At 48.7% G+C, this 16,339-nt stretch overlaps 6 protein-coding genes across 6 annotated transcripts; 3 read left to right on the forward strand and 3 right to left on the reverse strand.

Moving 5' to 3' along the window:
• Positions 1-14: 14 nt before the first annotated feature.
• Positions 15-1,185, forward strand: C8Q69DRAFT_87199 (clathrin light chain). Its single transcript, XM_028634120.1, has 4 exons — positions 15-242; positions 303-544; positions 613-713; positions 828-1,185. The coding sequence occupies exons 1-4, from the start codon at positions 203-205 to the stop codon at positions 1,177-1,179; spliced, it is 735 nt and encodes a 244-aa protein (XP_028482318.1). The 5' UTR covers positions 15-202; the 3' UTR covers positions 1,180-1,185.
• Positions 1,186-1,714: 529 nt separating this feature from the next.
• Positions 1,715-3,796, reverse strand: C8Q69DRAFT_478076 (Hsp90 co-chaperone Cdc37). Its single transcript, XM_028631354.1, has 2 exons — positions 2,588-3,796; positions 1,715-2,526 (listed from the first exon to the last, which is right to left on the reverse strand). Exons 1-2 carry the CDS (start codon positions 3,559-3,561, stop codon positions 2,028-2,030), a joined length of 1,473 nt encoding a protein of 490 aa, XP_028482319.1. The 5' UTR covers positions 3,562-3,796; the 3' UTR covers positions 1,715-2,027.
• Positions 3,797-3,937: 141 nt separating this feature from the next.
• C8Q69DRAFT_478077 (ABC multidrug transporter Mdr2) lies at positions 3,938-6,996 on the forward strand. Its single transcript, XM_028631355.1, has 3 exons — positions 3,938-5,366; positions 5,422-6,057; positions 6,116-6,996. The coding sequence occupies exons 1-3, from the start codon at positions 4,131-4,133 to the stop codon at positions 6,623-6,625; spliced, it is 2,382 nt and encodes a 793-aa protein (XP_028482320.1). The 5' UTR covers positions 3,938-4,130; the 3' UTR covers positions 6,626-6,996.
• Positions 6,997-7,243: 247 nt separating this feature from the next.
• Positions 7,244-8,679, forward strand: C8Q69DRAFT_509798 (nucleoside transporter; the record flags this gene model as incomplete). The annotated part of the gene is made up of 2 exons (XM_028633133.1): positions 7,244-7,410; positions 7,512-8,679. 2 exons carry the CDS (start codon positions 7,244-7,246, stop codon positions 8,677-8,679), a joined length of 1,335 nt encoding a protein of 444 aa, XP_028482321.1.
• Positions 8,680-8,892: 213 nt separating this feature from the next.
• Positions 8,893-11,548, reverse strand: C8Q69DRAFT_87278 (hypothetical protein). The gene is made up of 3 exons (XM_028634122.1): positions 9,988-11,548; positions 9,645-9,934; positions 8,893-9,592 (listed from the first exon to the last, which is right to left on the reverse strand). Exons 1-3 carry the CDS (start codon positions 11,266-11,268, stop codon positions 9,106-9,108), a joined length of 2,058 nt encoding a protein of 685 aa, XP_028482322.1. The 5' UTR covers positions 11,269-11,548; the 3' UTR covers positions 8,893-9,105.
• Positions 11,549-11,650: 102 nt separating this feature from the next.
• C8Q69DRAFT_501046 (hypothetical protein) lies at positions 11,651-13,324 on the reverse strand. The gene is made up of 2 exons (XM_028632354.1): positions 13,039-13,324; positions 11,651-12,932 (listed from the first exon to the last, which is right to left on the reverse strand). The coding sequence occupies exons 1-2, from the start codon at positions 13,301-13,303 to the stop codon at positions 11,980-11,982; spliced, it is 1,218 nt and encodes a 405-aa protein (XP_028482323.1). The 5' UTR covers positions 13,304-13,324; the 3' UTR covers positions 11,651-11,979.
• Between the last annotated feature and the right edge of the window lie 3,015 nt (positions 13,325-16,339).

Below are 16,339 nucleotides of genomic sequence, written 5' to 3' on the forward strand. Positions count from 1 at the left end.
CTTCAACAACAAAAAGCTCCGAGGGCGGGTTGACCGCCTTCGATGGCAGAATCCCCAGTGCCCCGGAGCGGCTCGCATCACTGTGGTTGTGCCAGCTGGAGCTTTGTCTCCCATTCTGTTTCATTCCAACCTCAACTTTGAGTGATTACGGCGGCCTCCTTCAAACACCTTCGTTTAAGCCGATTGACGCTATCATCCCACCATGGCCGATCGATTCCCCTCGTTGGAGGACTTCTCTGCGGGTTCGTTTATACCCCCGTGCCTGCCCTCCGTCCCCTAAGATTAACTAACGGTGTTCCTAGGCCAAACAGATGTGGTCGAGACCAACGGCGCAGACAACGCTGACGACTTTCTCGCTCGCGAGCGTGCTCTCCTAGGAGAGGATGCAGAACAATTCGCTACTCCCAATGATGCTACTGCGGCTGCAGGAGCAATTGTTGCGGATGACGACGACCTGATCGGTGGAGACCTCCCGCAAGGCGGCCCTTCAGAAGAGATCCCCGGCTTCGAATCATCCTTTCCCGCCATAGAAACACAGAATGAGGTATGGAAACTACTGGTGGTAATGGACCTTGCGATGATAAGTTTGACTGATTGGTTTCACGTATATAGCAAGTCGCCCCCGGTGGTACCATCACTGGAACCGGCGCGCCCTTCCCAGCGACCGGATACTCAAGCTACAAAGAGCCAGAGGAGGAACCCGAGCCTGTCCGGTATGTCGCGATCCACAGACATCCCTCACTTTGCACCATGCGTCACATGCTGTGAAAGAGCACCCGGCTTAGGAAGTTCCGCGCTGTCATTCTTGGCTAACCCTCTTAATATAGGGAATGGCGTGAGAGACGTGATGCAGACATCGCCCGCCGTGCTGAACTCGCCGAAGAGAAGAAGGCTGCTACAATCAAGAAGGCCCAGGAGGACATTGATGACTTCTACGTTTCATACGGTAACAAGGCCGACAAGCTCCGCGCCCAGACTGCGTCTGAAGCGGAACAGTTCCTCGCCAGTCGTGAGGATACCGCTTCAGGGGGTACCAGCTGGGAGCGGATCGCCAAGCTGGTCGATGTGTCTGGAAAAGGCAGCAGGGGAGGTGCCAGTGGCTCTGGGAAGGAGCGGTTCCGCGAGCTGTTGCTTGATCTGAGGAAAGACCAGAATGCTCCTGGGGCCAGCGGAGTCTAAGCGTGAAGGTGCTAGATGACGGAGAGATTGTGGTGAGGAAATAGATGAAAGGCGGTGCCGCGAATGTTGCAAGGGGATTGAAATCGTCTTGAAGACAAATGAACTGCGGAGCGCGAAACTCTTCTCGAAGAAGTTATGTATGTGTATGGAGTCACACGGCGCCGATTGAGCGAACTGCGGGTACTGTTCTCTCTCTCGCCTCCTTCCCCCATGATATCATGTTTCGACTTCCTCTCCATTTGCATCAAATAGTTCTCTAGAGCGGTCTTGGTGGGGGGGTAGGGGCAGTTTGACACGGTGCTACATTTGTCTCGGGTCCCTTAATAACCCGGGTTCCTTTATGCTGGTTTTTGCTTCTATTCTTTCCGATTTCCCCCGCATGTTGTTAACAGCCGTTTCTATTCTCTTTTTATTCCTTTAGATAATTAAGGCATTAAATCTTCCACTGAGGAAACTTAAGCTGATACCTCTATGTATGTACATGCTCATAAATGTGTGATGGGGAATCTGTATCTGTTACTTTCTATTTGGGTCCATCCATTGTAGAATTAGGATTCGCTGATGAAGACATGAGCGACTGACATCTTTATGTCAGTGATTTTTCGATGGCTTCAATAATCTATTTCAGGCGCTCTATCCTTTGCTATACATTACGGTAGCTATCCTTTGAATACGGGTTTAGTGGAAGAATACACAAGTGAACTTTTATTGTGATTAGAGGCATTAACTACCAGATATCACTAGAAGAGTGAAATGCGCCTTTGGAAGATGCAGACATGGAGTTGAGTGAAGGATGCAATGCAAAGGAAAGTACCAAAGAAGGGGTAGACCTGAAGGGGATAGCCCCCTCAATCCAGGACATCTCCAGGCTCACCGATGTCCTCCTCCACGATCCTCTCCCTTCTGCCTTCAGCCTCGATTTCTTCCAATTTCTTCTTGCCCTCTTCTGTCGTTGCATCCACAATGCCTTCTTCAAGGCTAAGCATGCCGCCTTGGCCCAGCTTCTCGACGATGTCTTCGGCTACGTCCACTTTCATGTTTCCAAGGACCTTGTTTACCTCGTCTAGGGATTCAGATTCCAGTGCCTTTTGTAGATCAGGCGGGAAAGAGTCGAAGATCTTGCGTGCCTCGATCTCGGCGGGATCACTGCTATCTGCAGGAGGGATGCTGATGTTAATCTTGGTGTTAGGGTCCACAGCATGTAGTTGGATCTGCTCGACACCGGCAGGGTCATTCTCTGGGGAGCTGTTCTTAGCAAGTTCGGCCGCACGAATCTTGATCTTGTTGTATGTCTCGTTGACGTCGTTTCTGAAGAGAGTTGATGCCTGGTGGTCCTTTGTCGTAATCCTGCAAGAACTGTCAGATGATGTCTCCATATGTCAACATCAAAGGCATTATTATAGCTTACCGTTTAAAGAACAACGATACTCCATCCCGTCCTAGTGAGCGGCAGTACTGCAGGAGCAGGCCATGATGCACACACCGGCGAGCGTACTCATCTTTTCCAGCCATCTGACTATTGAATGCCTCGACTAGTAGGCCATCTGTAGTCTTCTCGGCGACAATTTCTGGATGCTCTGAAATGAACTGGAGGAGACCTTTGTAGTCACCAATGCTGATCTGCGCGAACTTCTTTCCAAGAGGAGTGAGCTTCGGCTCCTCCTCATCCTCTTCATCCTCAACATCAGCTTCCGTGCCTGATGCCGATGCCCCATCCTTCTTCGCGGTGGGTGCGTTCAACAATTCGACAGTTTCAGTCTTAGGCTGTGCTTTCTGCTTGCCTTTATCGGTCGACTTCGCAACGAACGTACTGTCGAAGCCGGTGTGGATATCCTCGCTTGTGATCTTGCTCTTCTCCTCCTTCTCCAGCTGAGCTAGTTTCTCGAGCAACTCCTTCTGCAACGACTGTACTTTCTCCTTGTGGCCTTCGACCCCATTGATGTACCCTTGGAATACATTTTCCGGTTTCTTCTCTTCAACCTCTTTCTTCACCTGGTCCACGAGGGAACCCATCATCTGAGAATATTTTGGCTGCTCCTTCTGCTGGGTGTAGACACCCTCTGGAGGAGCTGGAGGCGTATCATCCTTTGGATCGCCGGTCGACTCGATCAGGGCCTGGAAGACGAGCTCCTCTGGATTACGCGCTGAGTCTTCATGCTTGCGCAAGGCAGCGAGAAGGGAATCAATGCGCGCCAATAGGCCATCGTTAATAATGCGCTCATATTTGAGTGTTTCGATCTCATGACGACGCTGCATGCGCTGCTGGTGGATCTGAGCCTGTTTTGCTCGAATAAACGAACGCTTGTCGACATTGGGGTGGACTTCAATATCCGAGTCATCAGACAATTCCAGAGCATCCCATTTACTGTAATCGAGCACCATTTTTGCGGGTGTGTTGCAGTAAACAAACGGGGATAGATTCCGTAGATGCGTATGGAGGGGCAATAGAGTCGGTGGGGTAAGTACAGAGTAGTACTTGAGCTCGTGCCGGAGAACAGCGACAGCGAGAAGCTAGTCAGCTAGTTATCTGGGGAGCTTAGTATTAGGGCAGCTGTGGTGAGCACGGTGAAGGTCGGATATAACAGAAGCTACCGCGTTCAATGTTGATATAGCTGGGGGTTCGCCTAGAAGCATCTCGACACTCTCGATCACCTTCCACGGCGATGACCGTAACAGCAGGCGGTAAGAGTCGGCAGAACTGCGGTCTTTCCGTCACAGCCCGAGGTCGGCAGGCCGAGCGGACGAATCCGTTCTGCCGCCTGTGATGCATTTGACTCGCAAAAGGCTGGCGAACTTCGGACTTGCAACCACATCGGCCTTTTTTGGTGCAGCAATTGAGTGCCAATGCCATGGGAAATACTCGCCTAGTGTGTGAATACTGTGATATGGCCCCCTGCTGTTACATCTCCTCTCCCTTCTGAAAGGCCATTTCAGTCCCGCAGTCTGACGCCATGCGCAGCTCAAAGCTGCTGGCGTCCTGGACGCCCAAGTTGGTCTGCAGGCAGCTCTCTGAGTCTCGCCCAGGCGTTCTGGCTGATCTATATCCTAATGCCTATGCGCCGCTTTTCCAGCCCAGAGCTGGCCCGACACGACTATATTCGAATATCCCGGCTCAGGTCCATACCAACAACGTCATCTCTTCTCTCACCGGATATCGCTCTCCTCTACATGCACGGTCACCTCTGACTTCTTTCGGAACTACTCAGCAAACACGGTCCTTCTTCGTAACTCCTCGATTGTTCGATGCCAAAGCGCAGACGTCGCAGAATTCTACTGAACCGCTAAAGGATGATCCTCGAAAGGCTGCCCAAGAGAGCGAAGGCGAAGAAATCGACAAAGGGTTCGAGCTATCAGAAAAAGCCGCTCAGGCTTCTCAGATCAACCTGAGTGCGAAGCTGGCGAGCGATGGTCTACGAGGGAAGAAGGCTGGGTTTGGGGAGATATGGAGGTTGATCAAGATCGCGCGGCCTGAAGCCAAGGTCCTGTCGGTGGCATTTTTCCTGCTTTTAATATCTTCTGCCATTACCATGTCGATTCCTTTCTCTATTGGAAAGCTTATGGATGCGGCAACGAAGAGTGCTGCCGAGGGTGGAAATGAGCTCTTCGGTCTGAGTCTCCCCGTGTTCTACGGAGCTTTGGCTGGCGTTCTCGCTTTGGGTGCCGCTGCCAACTATGGTAGGATTGTCATTCTCAGAATCGTCGGTGAACGGATCGTGTCGAGGTTACGCTCAAAGCTCTTCCGCCGTACGTTTGTTCAGGATGCGGAGTTCTTCGATGCTAATCGGGTTGGTGATCTGATCTCTCGCCTGAGCTCGGATACGATCATTGTCGGCAAAAGTATCACCCAAAACCTTTCCGATGGTCTACGCGCAGCTGTTAGCGGTGTCGCAGGTTTTGGACTGATGGCGTATGTCAGTCTGAAACTGTCCAGTATCTTAGTACTGCTGCTTCCTCCCGTCGGACTTGGAGCGTTCTTCTATGGCCGGGCCATCCGAAACTTGAGTCGCAAGATCCAGAAGAACCTAGGTTCACTGACCAAGATCGCGGAGGAACGACTCGGAAATGTGAAGACTAGTCAGTCTTTCGCCGCTGAGATCCAAGAAGTCCACCGATACAACACCCAAGTGAGGAAGATCTTCGACCTTGGTAAAAAGGAGTCATTGATCAGCGCTACCTTCTTCAGTACTGTGAGTGTTTTATACCGCGTGATTTGTAGCCATCCATGTGCTGACTCTTTTCAAGACTGGACTCATGGGTAATATGACTATCCTGGCCCTCTTGTATGTTGGAGGTGGTATGGTCAAATCGGGCGCCATCTCTCTTGGAGACCTAACGTCATTCCTCATGTACACAGCATACGCTGGATCCAGCATGTTTGGCCTTTCTAGCTTCTACTCTGAGTTGATGAAAGGTGTTGGTGCTGCAAGCCGCTTGTTCGAACTGCAGGATCGAGAGCCGAAGATATCCCCGACGAAGGGTGAGAAAGTCACCTCTGCGCGTGGCCCGATTCGGTTTGAGAATGTGTCTTTTAGTTACCCCACGCGACCTGCCGTCACTATTTTCAAGGACCTCAATTTTGAGATTCCACAGGGAACAAATGTCGCTGTGGTTGGACCTTCTGGAGGAGGAAAATCGACTATTGCATCCCTGCTCTTGCGGTTCTACAACCCCACTAAGGGCAGGATTTTGATCGATGGCAAGGATATCAGCAAATTTAATGCCAAATCCCTTCGACGAAAGATCGGCATTGTTGCACAGGAGCCAGTCCTCTTTTCTGGAACGATTGCAGAGAACATTGCGTATGGAAACTCCAAGGCCACCAGGGCAGAGATTATTGCTGCAGCACGCAAGGCGAACTGCACGTTCATTAGCGATTTCGTAAGTCTAAGTGGATCTAACTATTTCCTGTGAAGAAGAAAGCTAATCCTTGGAATAGCCTGATGGTCTAGATACACATGTTGGAGCTCGTGGTGCACAACTGTCTGGTGGTCAGAAGCAACGCATTGCCATTGCGCGTGCCTTGGTGAAGGATCCAGATATCTTGATTCTTGACGAAGCGACATCTGCACTAGATGCGGAGTCCGAAACACTCGTGAATAGTGCACTCGCCGCTTTGCTTCGTGGTAACAATACTACGATCAGTATCGCTCACCGTCTCTCCACCATCAAGCGCTCCGATACGATCATTGTCCTAGGACCAGATGGAAAGGTTGCTGAGCAAGGCACCTACCAGGAGCTGAGCTCTCGACCAGACGGTGCGTTTACAAAGCTGATGGAATGGCAGATGAGTGGCGGTGATACGTCACCGCAGCCACCCAGCAAGCAGCGCGGCCCTCCGTCCGAGGAGCATTTAGAAGAAGAGCTCCATGAAGATGAAGGAGAGGAGCAAGATAAAAACGAACCTAATGAGGAGACAAGAAAGGAGAAGCAAGATTCCCAGGCCTAAAGTGAGGTCTGGGTCTGTTGGTCTATGAGCCGACCTTTATCCTTTCGGTGGACTCTTCTGTAGATAACTACGGAACGATAAGTCTCTATCACGAGTCCTCGTGGCGTTCCATTTTTCAGATTTTTTGGTGTGTGAGGTCTTGATAGACGGTCGAGTTATGTATGTCATACTTTGCATTGTACATAGTTACAGTTTTGTTTCGTCTCTCTGGAGTCGTTTGATTTTCTACTAGCACCATCTGCGTCACTACTCTCCTATATAGAAGATACCACTGTTCAACGACAAAATGTCTTTGCACATTTAGTGCTCCGTAAAAGGACGCTCTCTGCTCGACTCCCAAGTATTTCTTCCATTTGTGCTGCATATCTAATGAATCGCAGTTGTTAATGATCGGAGGACCGCCATTATGCATATGACCGTATATAGATAGGGTCTTGGCGTTGCACTCCGCCTTTTTAGCCCTGCGTCACGCGGGCGAGCATGGACCTGCAACTCTCACGAGCAGAAGACGCTTGACTCTCCAGATTATTTAGATTCTGGGGTCGAGCGAGCCTTTTGCTCTTCAGTCATTACAACTGTTTATCCGCCCGATGGGAACTTGATTGTGTCAGCATAGTGATGGCACCCGTGCCGGAATACGAGCCGCTTCGTGATGAAGCGCAGGTCGACGACGACGAGGACGATGTGTCTATCAGCGATGGCGAGAGCACACAGCCCACTTCCAGCTTCTCATGGCTAGAATACTCTATCTTTCTGCTGCTGGGTATAGCTATGCTGTGGGCTTGGTACGTTTTTCCCTTACTCTTCAACTCACCGCTTCACCCAGCATCCTAGTATGGGACTTCTTGATAAGATCTTAGTTTCGACTAACATGAATCTCGAATAGGAACATGTTCCTTGCTGCTGCTCCCTATTTCCAACATCGATTCCAGTCTAGCGAATGGGCCTCTGCACATTTCCAATCCTCCATCCTTTCCGTCTCTACAGTGACGAACCTTGGGTCCGTGATTGTACTAGCTAAATCACAACGCAACGCTTCATACGAAAGTCGAATATCGTTATCACTCACCATAAACGTGGTGGTATTCACTCTCCTGGCATTTTCAGTGTTGGCCAGAAATGCATCGGTGGGAGCCTATTTCTTCTTCTTGATGGTCATGGTGTTCGGGGCAAGTCTCGCTACGGGTATCAATCAGAATGGCGTTTTCGCATATGTCTCTCGATTCGGACGTGAGGAGTACGTCCAGGCTATCATGGCCGGTCAGGGCGTCGCTGGTGTCTTTCCCTGTATTGTACAGATCGTTTCGGTCCTCGCGGTACCAGAAAGGAAACAAGGACCACCAGGCGCGGGCGAGCAGGAATCGCCCAAATCCGCTTTTGCATATTTCATCACCGCTTCATTAATAGCTGCAGTGACACTGGCAGCATTTTGCTACCTCGCAAGACAACAATCTCGCCATGGCCCAAAGCTAGTCCCCGACGATGAGCCTGAACCGGATCTCACCGGCCACAAGACCGTCGGACTCTGGGCCCTCTTCAGAAAGCTCCATTGGATGGCACTTGCTATTTTCCTCTGTTTTGCTCTCACGATGGTATTTCCCGTTTTCACGGAAAAAATCAAGTCTGTTCGCGATCCAGCTTCTGCCCCTCGATTATTCCAACCAGCCATCTTTATCCCACTTGCTTTCCTGATCTGGAATCTGGGCGATCTCCTTGGTCGAATGTCCGTTTTGCTTCCCAGCCTTTCACTTACGCATTATCCTTGGGCGTTATTCGTCATTGCTGTTTCGCGTATCATCGTCATCCCGCTTTATTTCTTATGCAATGTCCACGGAAATGGTGCTGTCGTGAACAGCGACGCGTTCTACCTCGCAGTGCAATTCCTCTTCGGAATCGCCAACGGATACCTGGGGAGCAGTTGCATGATGGGTGCCGGACAGTGGGTTGCTGTCGAGGAGAGGGAAGCTGCCGGTGGATTCATGACATTGATGCTTGTAGGAGGGTTGACGGTGGGTAGTCTGCTTAGCTTTTTGGCTTCGTCTGCATCTACATGATATAGATTTTTTTTAATGTTCCAGCCAGCATCTATCTAGAAGGTCTGATCAATCACATGGCCTTGGCTGTTGAAGTTACTTCATAAGACTCTAGAGATCAGATAGGAAGTATCCCAATAGACATGCACGCATAGTGCCGATATCCGTTATGCAGATAATCTATACGGGTAGGCTTCATGTTTTATTTGTCTGTCATTAAGTTGCAGTATGCACTAATATATATTATATGAAAATGGCCTCTGCCCCTAAATAGTATAAAATGCAGTGACCAACCTACACAGTACTCCTGCTGTTGTTGGAATATATCCCCATAATAGACGCCAAACACCATCCTATCTCTATATCCCTCTTATCCTGATCCATAAAATAACCCACACCAGCGCCAATCTGTGAAAGAATCACTCCGGTACGCCCTCTCCAGACGATTCATGCATTGAAAAAATCCTTCTCGTCAAGCCATTGTGAGTCAATGGCATATGCAACGAGGTCAGCTGCACAACACATGTCTTCATGGCCGTTCTCGAGATCAAGAAGCTCGAGGGCCCGATCGAGTCTGGAGGAAAGCGTCTGTTCGACTTTCTTCGAGGGCCCCTCCTCATTGTTAATGTTCATCTGTTCCTCATTTTCCAGGTCGGTGGCTAGGACCTTTGTCTTCTTCTTTCCTGATTGTGATTTCGCCGTCGGCTTTGGTTTAATGTTCTTGTTCACGTTTCCTGAGGCCACTCCCAAAGGCTGTCTCCGCGGAGCTTGGGACTGCTTCTCTTGATTATCCTTTTTATGTTTGAGGAGGTTCTTCAACAGGAAGAGAAGCCAGATGAGATTCGTCCTCGGTGTGTATTCCGACCAGATGCCAGGAATGTCTTCCGGCTTTTCCTGATCAAGAGGGTCACCCTTATAGACTTCACCACGCATACTGTGGGATTTCTGTTAGAAGCTGTGCTGTCAAGTACAATGGCAAAACTTACTATCTGTATGTATTTCGCAGAAGCTTCTCATCCTCGTCCACGCCAACAGCATCGAAGATTTGCTTCTTGTCAAGATCGGTCGAAGCGATCTCCGGCTGCTCGTCTGGATTCTCGCTGTACCTGAGCTCAGCTCGAGAAAGCGTATAGTCGATAATCGTCGTCTCTAAGCAACTGAGCCCAAAACCACTTGATGACTCTAGGACTTTGCTGTCCACGGATGAGGGTGGCTCCATGGAGCCGTCCTGCCGGGTCGTCCGAAGACAGACATTGCCAAGATGGAGATCTCGATGCTTTTGAATGGCGTCAGTGAACTTGAGCTTGGTATGGTACAGAGGTGACTTACCTCGAATCTTGCGTATTCTTCAGCTCTTGCGAGTGCCATTGCAACGCCCCAGAATATATCGTATATCTGAAAGACGGACGACCACTTGAACTTTTCCAGCTCGCAGCCAGCATCATCCATCTCCAGAATCGCCCACAGCTGCTTATCAGGGTACGCCTTTTTATCCGCGGGGTTTGGATTCCAGCAATCATCCTTGGTCTGCGAATATATGTCCCATGCAGCTTGGAAAGGTCCCGGGAACCGTCCCTGAACAACGTGTATTTCTCTGAACCTCGCGAATCCAGGGATAGGATCCAGATATTTCAACAGCTTGACCTCCGATGCGATCTCGTCGATGCTAGTAAACTTCCTCGAACCGGGTCCCGTTTTAGCCCGAAGCGGCACAATCTTGAACACGCCGTCGCCGTATGCTCGCAGCTTCGCAAGCTTGGATTTTGACATCTGTTGCTTGCAGGCGTCTTCTCTGATGCGAAGCTTGTATACTTCTCCATATGAGCCCTCAGCTATCTTGACAACGTCGAAGACGTCCCCTGTCCTTGCAGCCCACGAATCGAATTTCTGAACGCCTTGAGAAGCAATGGGAGACATAGCCTCGTCGAGAATAGGACGGACATATGCGTTTGTCTTCTCATCCTTGATACAGCTCGATGATAGCCGCGGTCTGGACTTCTTTTTCGTCTGATCTTTTGTCACCACCTTCGTATTAGATGTTGAAGTGTCTTTCGCTGGCTCTTCTTCCTGAGCGCTGCAGGCTGGCTTCACCGGTAACCGAACTTCCGCCAAAACCTGCCACCTCCGCTTGGGCTTGGGCGTATGCTTGAGCGGAGTGGATGCGATATGCTCTCTTATCCTCTGTCGAACCTCTCCCACACTGTCACGCTTCTTGGTCGGTGTGCATATCGGGGATGACAGCTCTCCTCTCTTCACGTTATCCTCTTCATATCGCTTGTCCTCGAGCGTAATCACCTCCATTGCTTCCACCAGTTCGTCGTCTTTATTTCCATTTTCTTCGACCACAGGATTGTCTTCATCCTCCACATCGTCATCGAGCTTGACAGCCTCTAGCTTTGCCTGCATATCATCCAGCGCAGTCTCGCCGGCTTCAACGTCCGCGATCTTCTCTCGAAGCGGACTGACATGCTCAAGGATGGCTCGCGGCGCATTGGCCTTTCTTTTCCCGTAGACTCTCTTCGGTGCGACTGTTCGTGTGCGTGTCTGTTTTTCTCTGCGACCTTTTGTCGCGCGTGGCGTAGACAGAGGTGAGACGGGCGGCGAGAACATTGCTCTAGTTATGCGAAAAGAAATGAGCGTCGTGGAAGAGTAAGAGGGATATCGTTTGCGCTAGCTGCTGGGTCGATCACCGATCGCAACTACTACACGGTCTGACATTCAAACTGTCGCGTGCTCTGATGGATCAATAAGGTAGTTGTCAAGCGTCAATCTATCTATCTGGTCCTAGGACTTAACGACGAAAAGACCGACCAGGCGGCGGGCCGGGCGTATTGATTTCCTCCCTATATAGGTATAGCGTGTATGGTTGCTGGGGCAAGAGAGTTCACTGGAGACTAGTACAAAAGAGGTTTAGTCTTTATCGACCTCGAGTATACAAATGAAGATATTCTTCTGTTACTATTGAGCCAGTATCTTGTAAGTAAGCCTTTATCATGTTTCCTGAGCTCTATATAATCCTCCATGTTCTGTACCTTTCCCAGGTAGTTTCTCTATTATTGTCTTTCAGTCTCCACGGACGCATTTTCTCCCTCATAAAGCCATGTTCCCACCAAAGAAGAAATCCCTTGTCGAATGAATAACGTCGTCGTTCTAGGAGTATGGGAAACAGCTGATAATTGATGACCAGGGACTCGGTCCCTTACTACGGGGCCGTAATATTATAGAGTAATCAAGCGAGTCAGACTTATATTCTCTAGCTAGACGCTTCAAAATATCATTAACTCCTCATTATGTGGTCCGATAGACATACTCTACTTAAGTCTAGGCCCTCTCTGTTCTGTTTTCCTGCTTTATCGTCTTGTCAAACTGCTCCTTGATGCCCTTAAACAACTTCAATATTCGACCACGATTATTCAAACCGCTGTTGCAGTACCAGTCTTCATCTAGCAGTAATTCTTCTAATCCAAGGCAGAACTCAGCCCAGTCAATCACAGGTCCTGCCTTAATAAGATCATCTACTTCAAATACAAGTTGAGGATTGCAGCGCGACTGCCAGTATGTATTAGGCAATATCCATCCAAAAGCAACCAAGATATTTCGCGTATCTTCAATCCTCTGCCGAGAATGAGGCTGTGATTGATAGATTGTGTCAATGATAATCATTGCGATATCCAAGGGGAGATTAGCGGCTTTTGCTGGATGGCGATCAAGTCGCAGGTGGTTATAACTTCGAGTAACCCGCTCAGTCAGCTCTTGGATGTCAGGAATCCTAAGTGGGTTCGCTGGCCAGTGCACTGGACGTGACTTTTCATCATCCAATACTCGTATATTCATAGGTTTGGGAACATCTGACTGTCGCTTAAGCCAGTGTATGCCATCTTCATAGCAGCCATCCATTTCAGGATCGGGATCACCAGGAATATGTAATACCCAGCGTCCCCATTCTTCTTTATTCGCCTTCCAAAATTCCTCAATGACTTGGATGAAAAGCCTGAGATTCTGCTTGATAACATTATGTGCGATAAACCGGTCGAGAAGCAACCAACAGTGCACATGAATAGGATACCCAACGCGTTCTCCTGCCTCTCTATTCCAATCTGGCTCAAAAAGATTAGCCATATGGAACTCTACATTCCAGCGACGATCTTCTCTTATAGCTCCCCTATAAATCACAGCCCTGTTAGGATCGACTGGCGCCGGACGAGGGTACCACCCAAAATAGCCATGAGATATCCCGGAAATTTGCAGTTTGTTCGTTTTCGGGTCATCGAGAACTAAAAGAAAATATGATGGCATATAATTTAGCTATGTAATAGCGTTTGCTTCTAATGAATGGCTAAAAGAAAACAATAGTTGATAGGGAAAGGGGCAGATCTTAACTTGTTCGGTGGAAGCATAACCATTGGGGAGGGTTCTTTCTGAACTCTACATTTTCAAAATCAGTGGCAGGAACGATTAGGCTTCTGCTTGCTAGACGTCGTGATGGCCTTTTGCGTCGCTGTAGTTTCTCGGCCATCGCTTTCCAATCCTCACGTTCGTGCGTTACATTGGGATCATCCGCGTCCGTCGGAATCTTGAGTCCACATAATACACAACAATGGGTCGGATCCCACCGTTTGGGGAGATGAAATCGGTCTATAGGCATCTTGTCGTTTGCATTAAGTATAGTATGGAATAGCCGAGAGAGTGACAGCTAAGGGTTTTCGTTAAAAGAAATATCAAGCACTGCTTTAATGATGTCATGCTGATCTGCTCATAATAAGAAATGCTTTAGGTGCCAGGCAAACGTTTCATCGCACTTGCTCATAAGTTCATAATCGCAGATGATGGGCCGGTTGCAGACTCGGTTAGCGGGCTACTCATTTATGATCGTACGCCATTTGTGGTAATGCATGTATGGCATCAAAGCTTCGGTCAAAGAATTACTTCGATGGAGGTATGTCCTTGTAACATGTCTGTCGCAAATATGGAACTGTCTGGCTCAGTATTTAGACCAACGAACGCAACGCGTAGACGGGAATTCCATATGCCTTGACACAGGATGATGAATTTGAAGGCTATCAGTCCCCTACTAGGAAATTTCACTTGATAATGAAAAATTGTCACATCGCGGCTAAAATTGACAAACAATAGTTCCGTTGTGTTCTGTTTCTCCCCCTAACCCAGAGTCATGTAAAGGGTTTTCATTTCTTTGGCTGTGCAGCACTATGACATAGCCTTGTGTAGAACCAAAAATATCGAGCAACACCAAAGACAGACGTATGTTGCAGTTGGAGACTGACTACCACAGACGATCTACAATATTATTGTTATAGAACCCCGAGCCGCTTAGGGGGGTGGGGGGGGGGCGCCTCTCGGATAAGCTAAGTTCTATATTTCTAATCCAATATGCTAGTTATTCGTTATTCTCTCTAGAACTTTAAGAAAGTTATCGAGAGATAATAGCCAGAGTAACAAGAGACCGCTTATATCAGACATCGTTTATTATAGCAAAGGCACTACTTAATTATAAGATTGTTATCTATAGAGATAACAAAATGTCTAGTTTCGGATAAATACGCGCGTTTGAGGAATTTCACCAAATCAAAGTTTAGATGTCTGGATGTTTCTTCGGACGATGAGAATCGTGCCCACCATGTTTGTGAAGCTGGGGTTTGGGCTTTGATCACTGCCAGCCCATCCTGTCTGGAATATCTTATTGTGGCGGTTGGCGCAGAGTTCGTTGTTGAGGCGTATTGGCTTGACCTTGGGATGTTGTCTCGCTGTGGGGCATTGCATTTTGTAGAAGTAGAGGATACAGGGATTGATTCCTCAGTAGTTCGACTGAGAACTACAGGCGAAGAGAATGACAATAAACGCGGTGAAGATACTAATCTACCGGCCTTTTTAAGCCTTGAGTTATTAAGCAGAGCTCCAAGATATAGCAAAGAGGGGTTGAAGGATAGTTCTATAAACCCCGAAATCTACTACGACTATTCTACGAGTCGTCTTCACAGTTGTCTATAATTTGTTTCAGAGAACATTTAACATAGGCCATAGATAGACTGCCAAACAAAGATAGATATCTTAAAGTCACCGCCATTTCTCGTTTCTACGTGAGCGAATAGATGTAACATACCCGTTTGACATCTTGCTCGGGGACGGCTTTAGAGGTGAGGATAGCGGCAGTTCTAGTCGCCCTCATCGTCTTGTGAAAGAGCATGTACCATATATAAGCTAGTTAGATCCCGACAGGGCTGTCAATAAATCTGATCTATATGACTCAAGAGTAGCGGTGAATCGTGATGTATGATTCCATGTCGATCTTCGACGCCCTTCAATGGCTTATCCCAGTGCAAAACACTTGAGTGGCGTACTTTCAGGGGGGTCTCTTTTGAGATTTGGAAACAACGTCGGCTTCTCAGGTAATATCCATGGAAGCTACGTATCGGCCTCTGTCCAGTCTTTGCTCGCGAATTCCTCGTGGTCTGTATACCCCTGCAAAACTTTGCATTGACGCGGACGCGCTGGGCTAAGGCAGCGAGAGACAGCAGAAAGCTAATCGCGTTTTCAGCTGGCGGATCTACTCCGTATGTGGATTTCTCGCTTTTACCCAGCGTCTCAAATGACCGGCATCGATGGTGATGCTGTTTGTTAGCCCTCCCGGGACAACCTCTTGTCCCAGGCCCATACGAAGCGCTTCGACACATGTGGGACGAGGGACGAGAGACGAGGGAAGAATACATGGACCAGACGCAAATTGACCCTGAGGAAGATACTCTACAAACAAACAACATGCACATTGGCTGGGATAGAAAGTCGTACGAAATGCTTTGTAGCAAACGGTAAGGGAGGTCCGTGAGACCTGCTAGGACTGATTGAATATTAATGACTCATTTATTGAAGGCGCATTGTAACTATTCGACTCGGCTATTCTTTCCAAGGACTTTGGGGTTTCTAGCAATTTGCAGCCTTCTCATCGAAGTGGAAGGTGCTAGAGTTGGAAGATCCCCTGCGCTAGTCTATACTCGCGTCTCTGGATTAAGGCGGGAGGGACAAAAATGGCTGTGCAAGCGTTTTTTTCTTTTGTTTTTGGTAGAATCTCAGGACGCGATGTCAAACAGCGGGTCTGCAGGAGGCTGAATTAAGTTTCGAGCGTTAAAGACGAGCATATATTATTGACATGGATTAACATCATCCCTAATTTAGCTGGCGGAGACTTCAGATGGCGTTTGGACCAATGAAGAGGTGGTCAATGCAACGCGACGTCAGGGATAGATTGCCCTAGGCTTCAGGCGAGGTAAAAGAGAGGATAACTTGAGTCCGCGCGAGAGGCATCGTGTGGTTAGCTCACAATTCATGGGGAGTGTCTCTTTGCAATGTAAACTGCTCTAGATATCCAAAGTATATCGAGAGTGACCATGTTGTAGGGACATCTGACCTGGTCAGGAGAAACAACATTATTATCATGCCGCGTCTTAAACTTTCCAACCTTCTTCTGTCGCGCAAGACCCACGGCCGTTTCGGAGAATTAGTGGGAGTCTGGAGAGGTGAGTGCTTCCTCACGAGTAGCAATAATAATCGTATCACCGTGCGGGGACGGCTTGACCGCTTGGAGCCAGAGGCACTCTCGTATGGTATAATCTAGGGTCCAGTTGCTGGGATCCTGTAGGCAGGGCTTGAACGTATCTAAACATTGCTC

This window comes from Paecilomyces variotii (assembly GCF_004022145.1).
Source record: "Paecilomyces variotii strain CBS 101075 chromosome Unknown C8Q69scaffold_12, whole genome shotgun sequence".
Classification (NCBI taxonomy): Eukaryota; Fungi; Ascomycota; class Eurotiomycetes; order Eurotiales; family Thermoascaceae; genus Paecilomyces; species Paecilomyces variotii.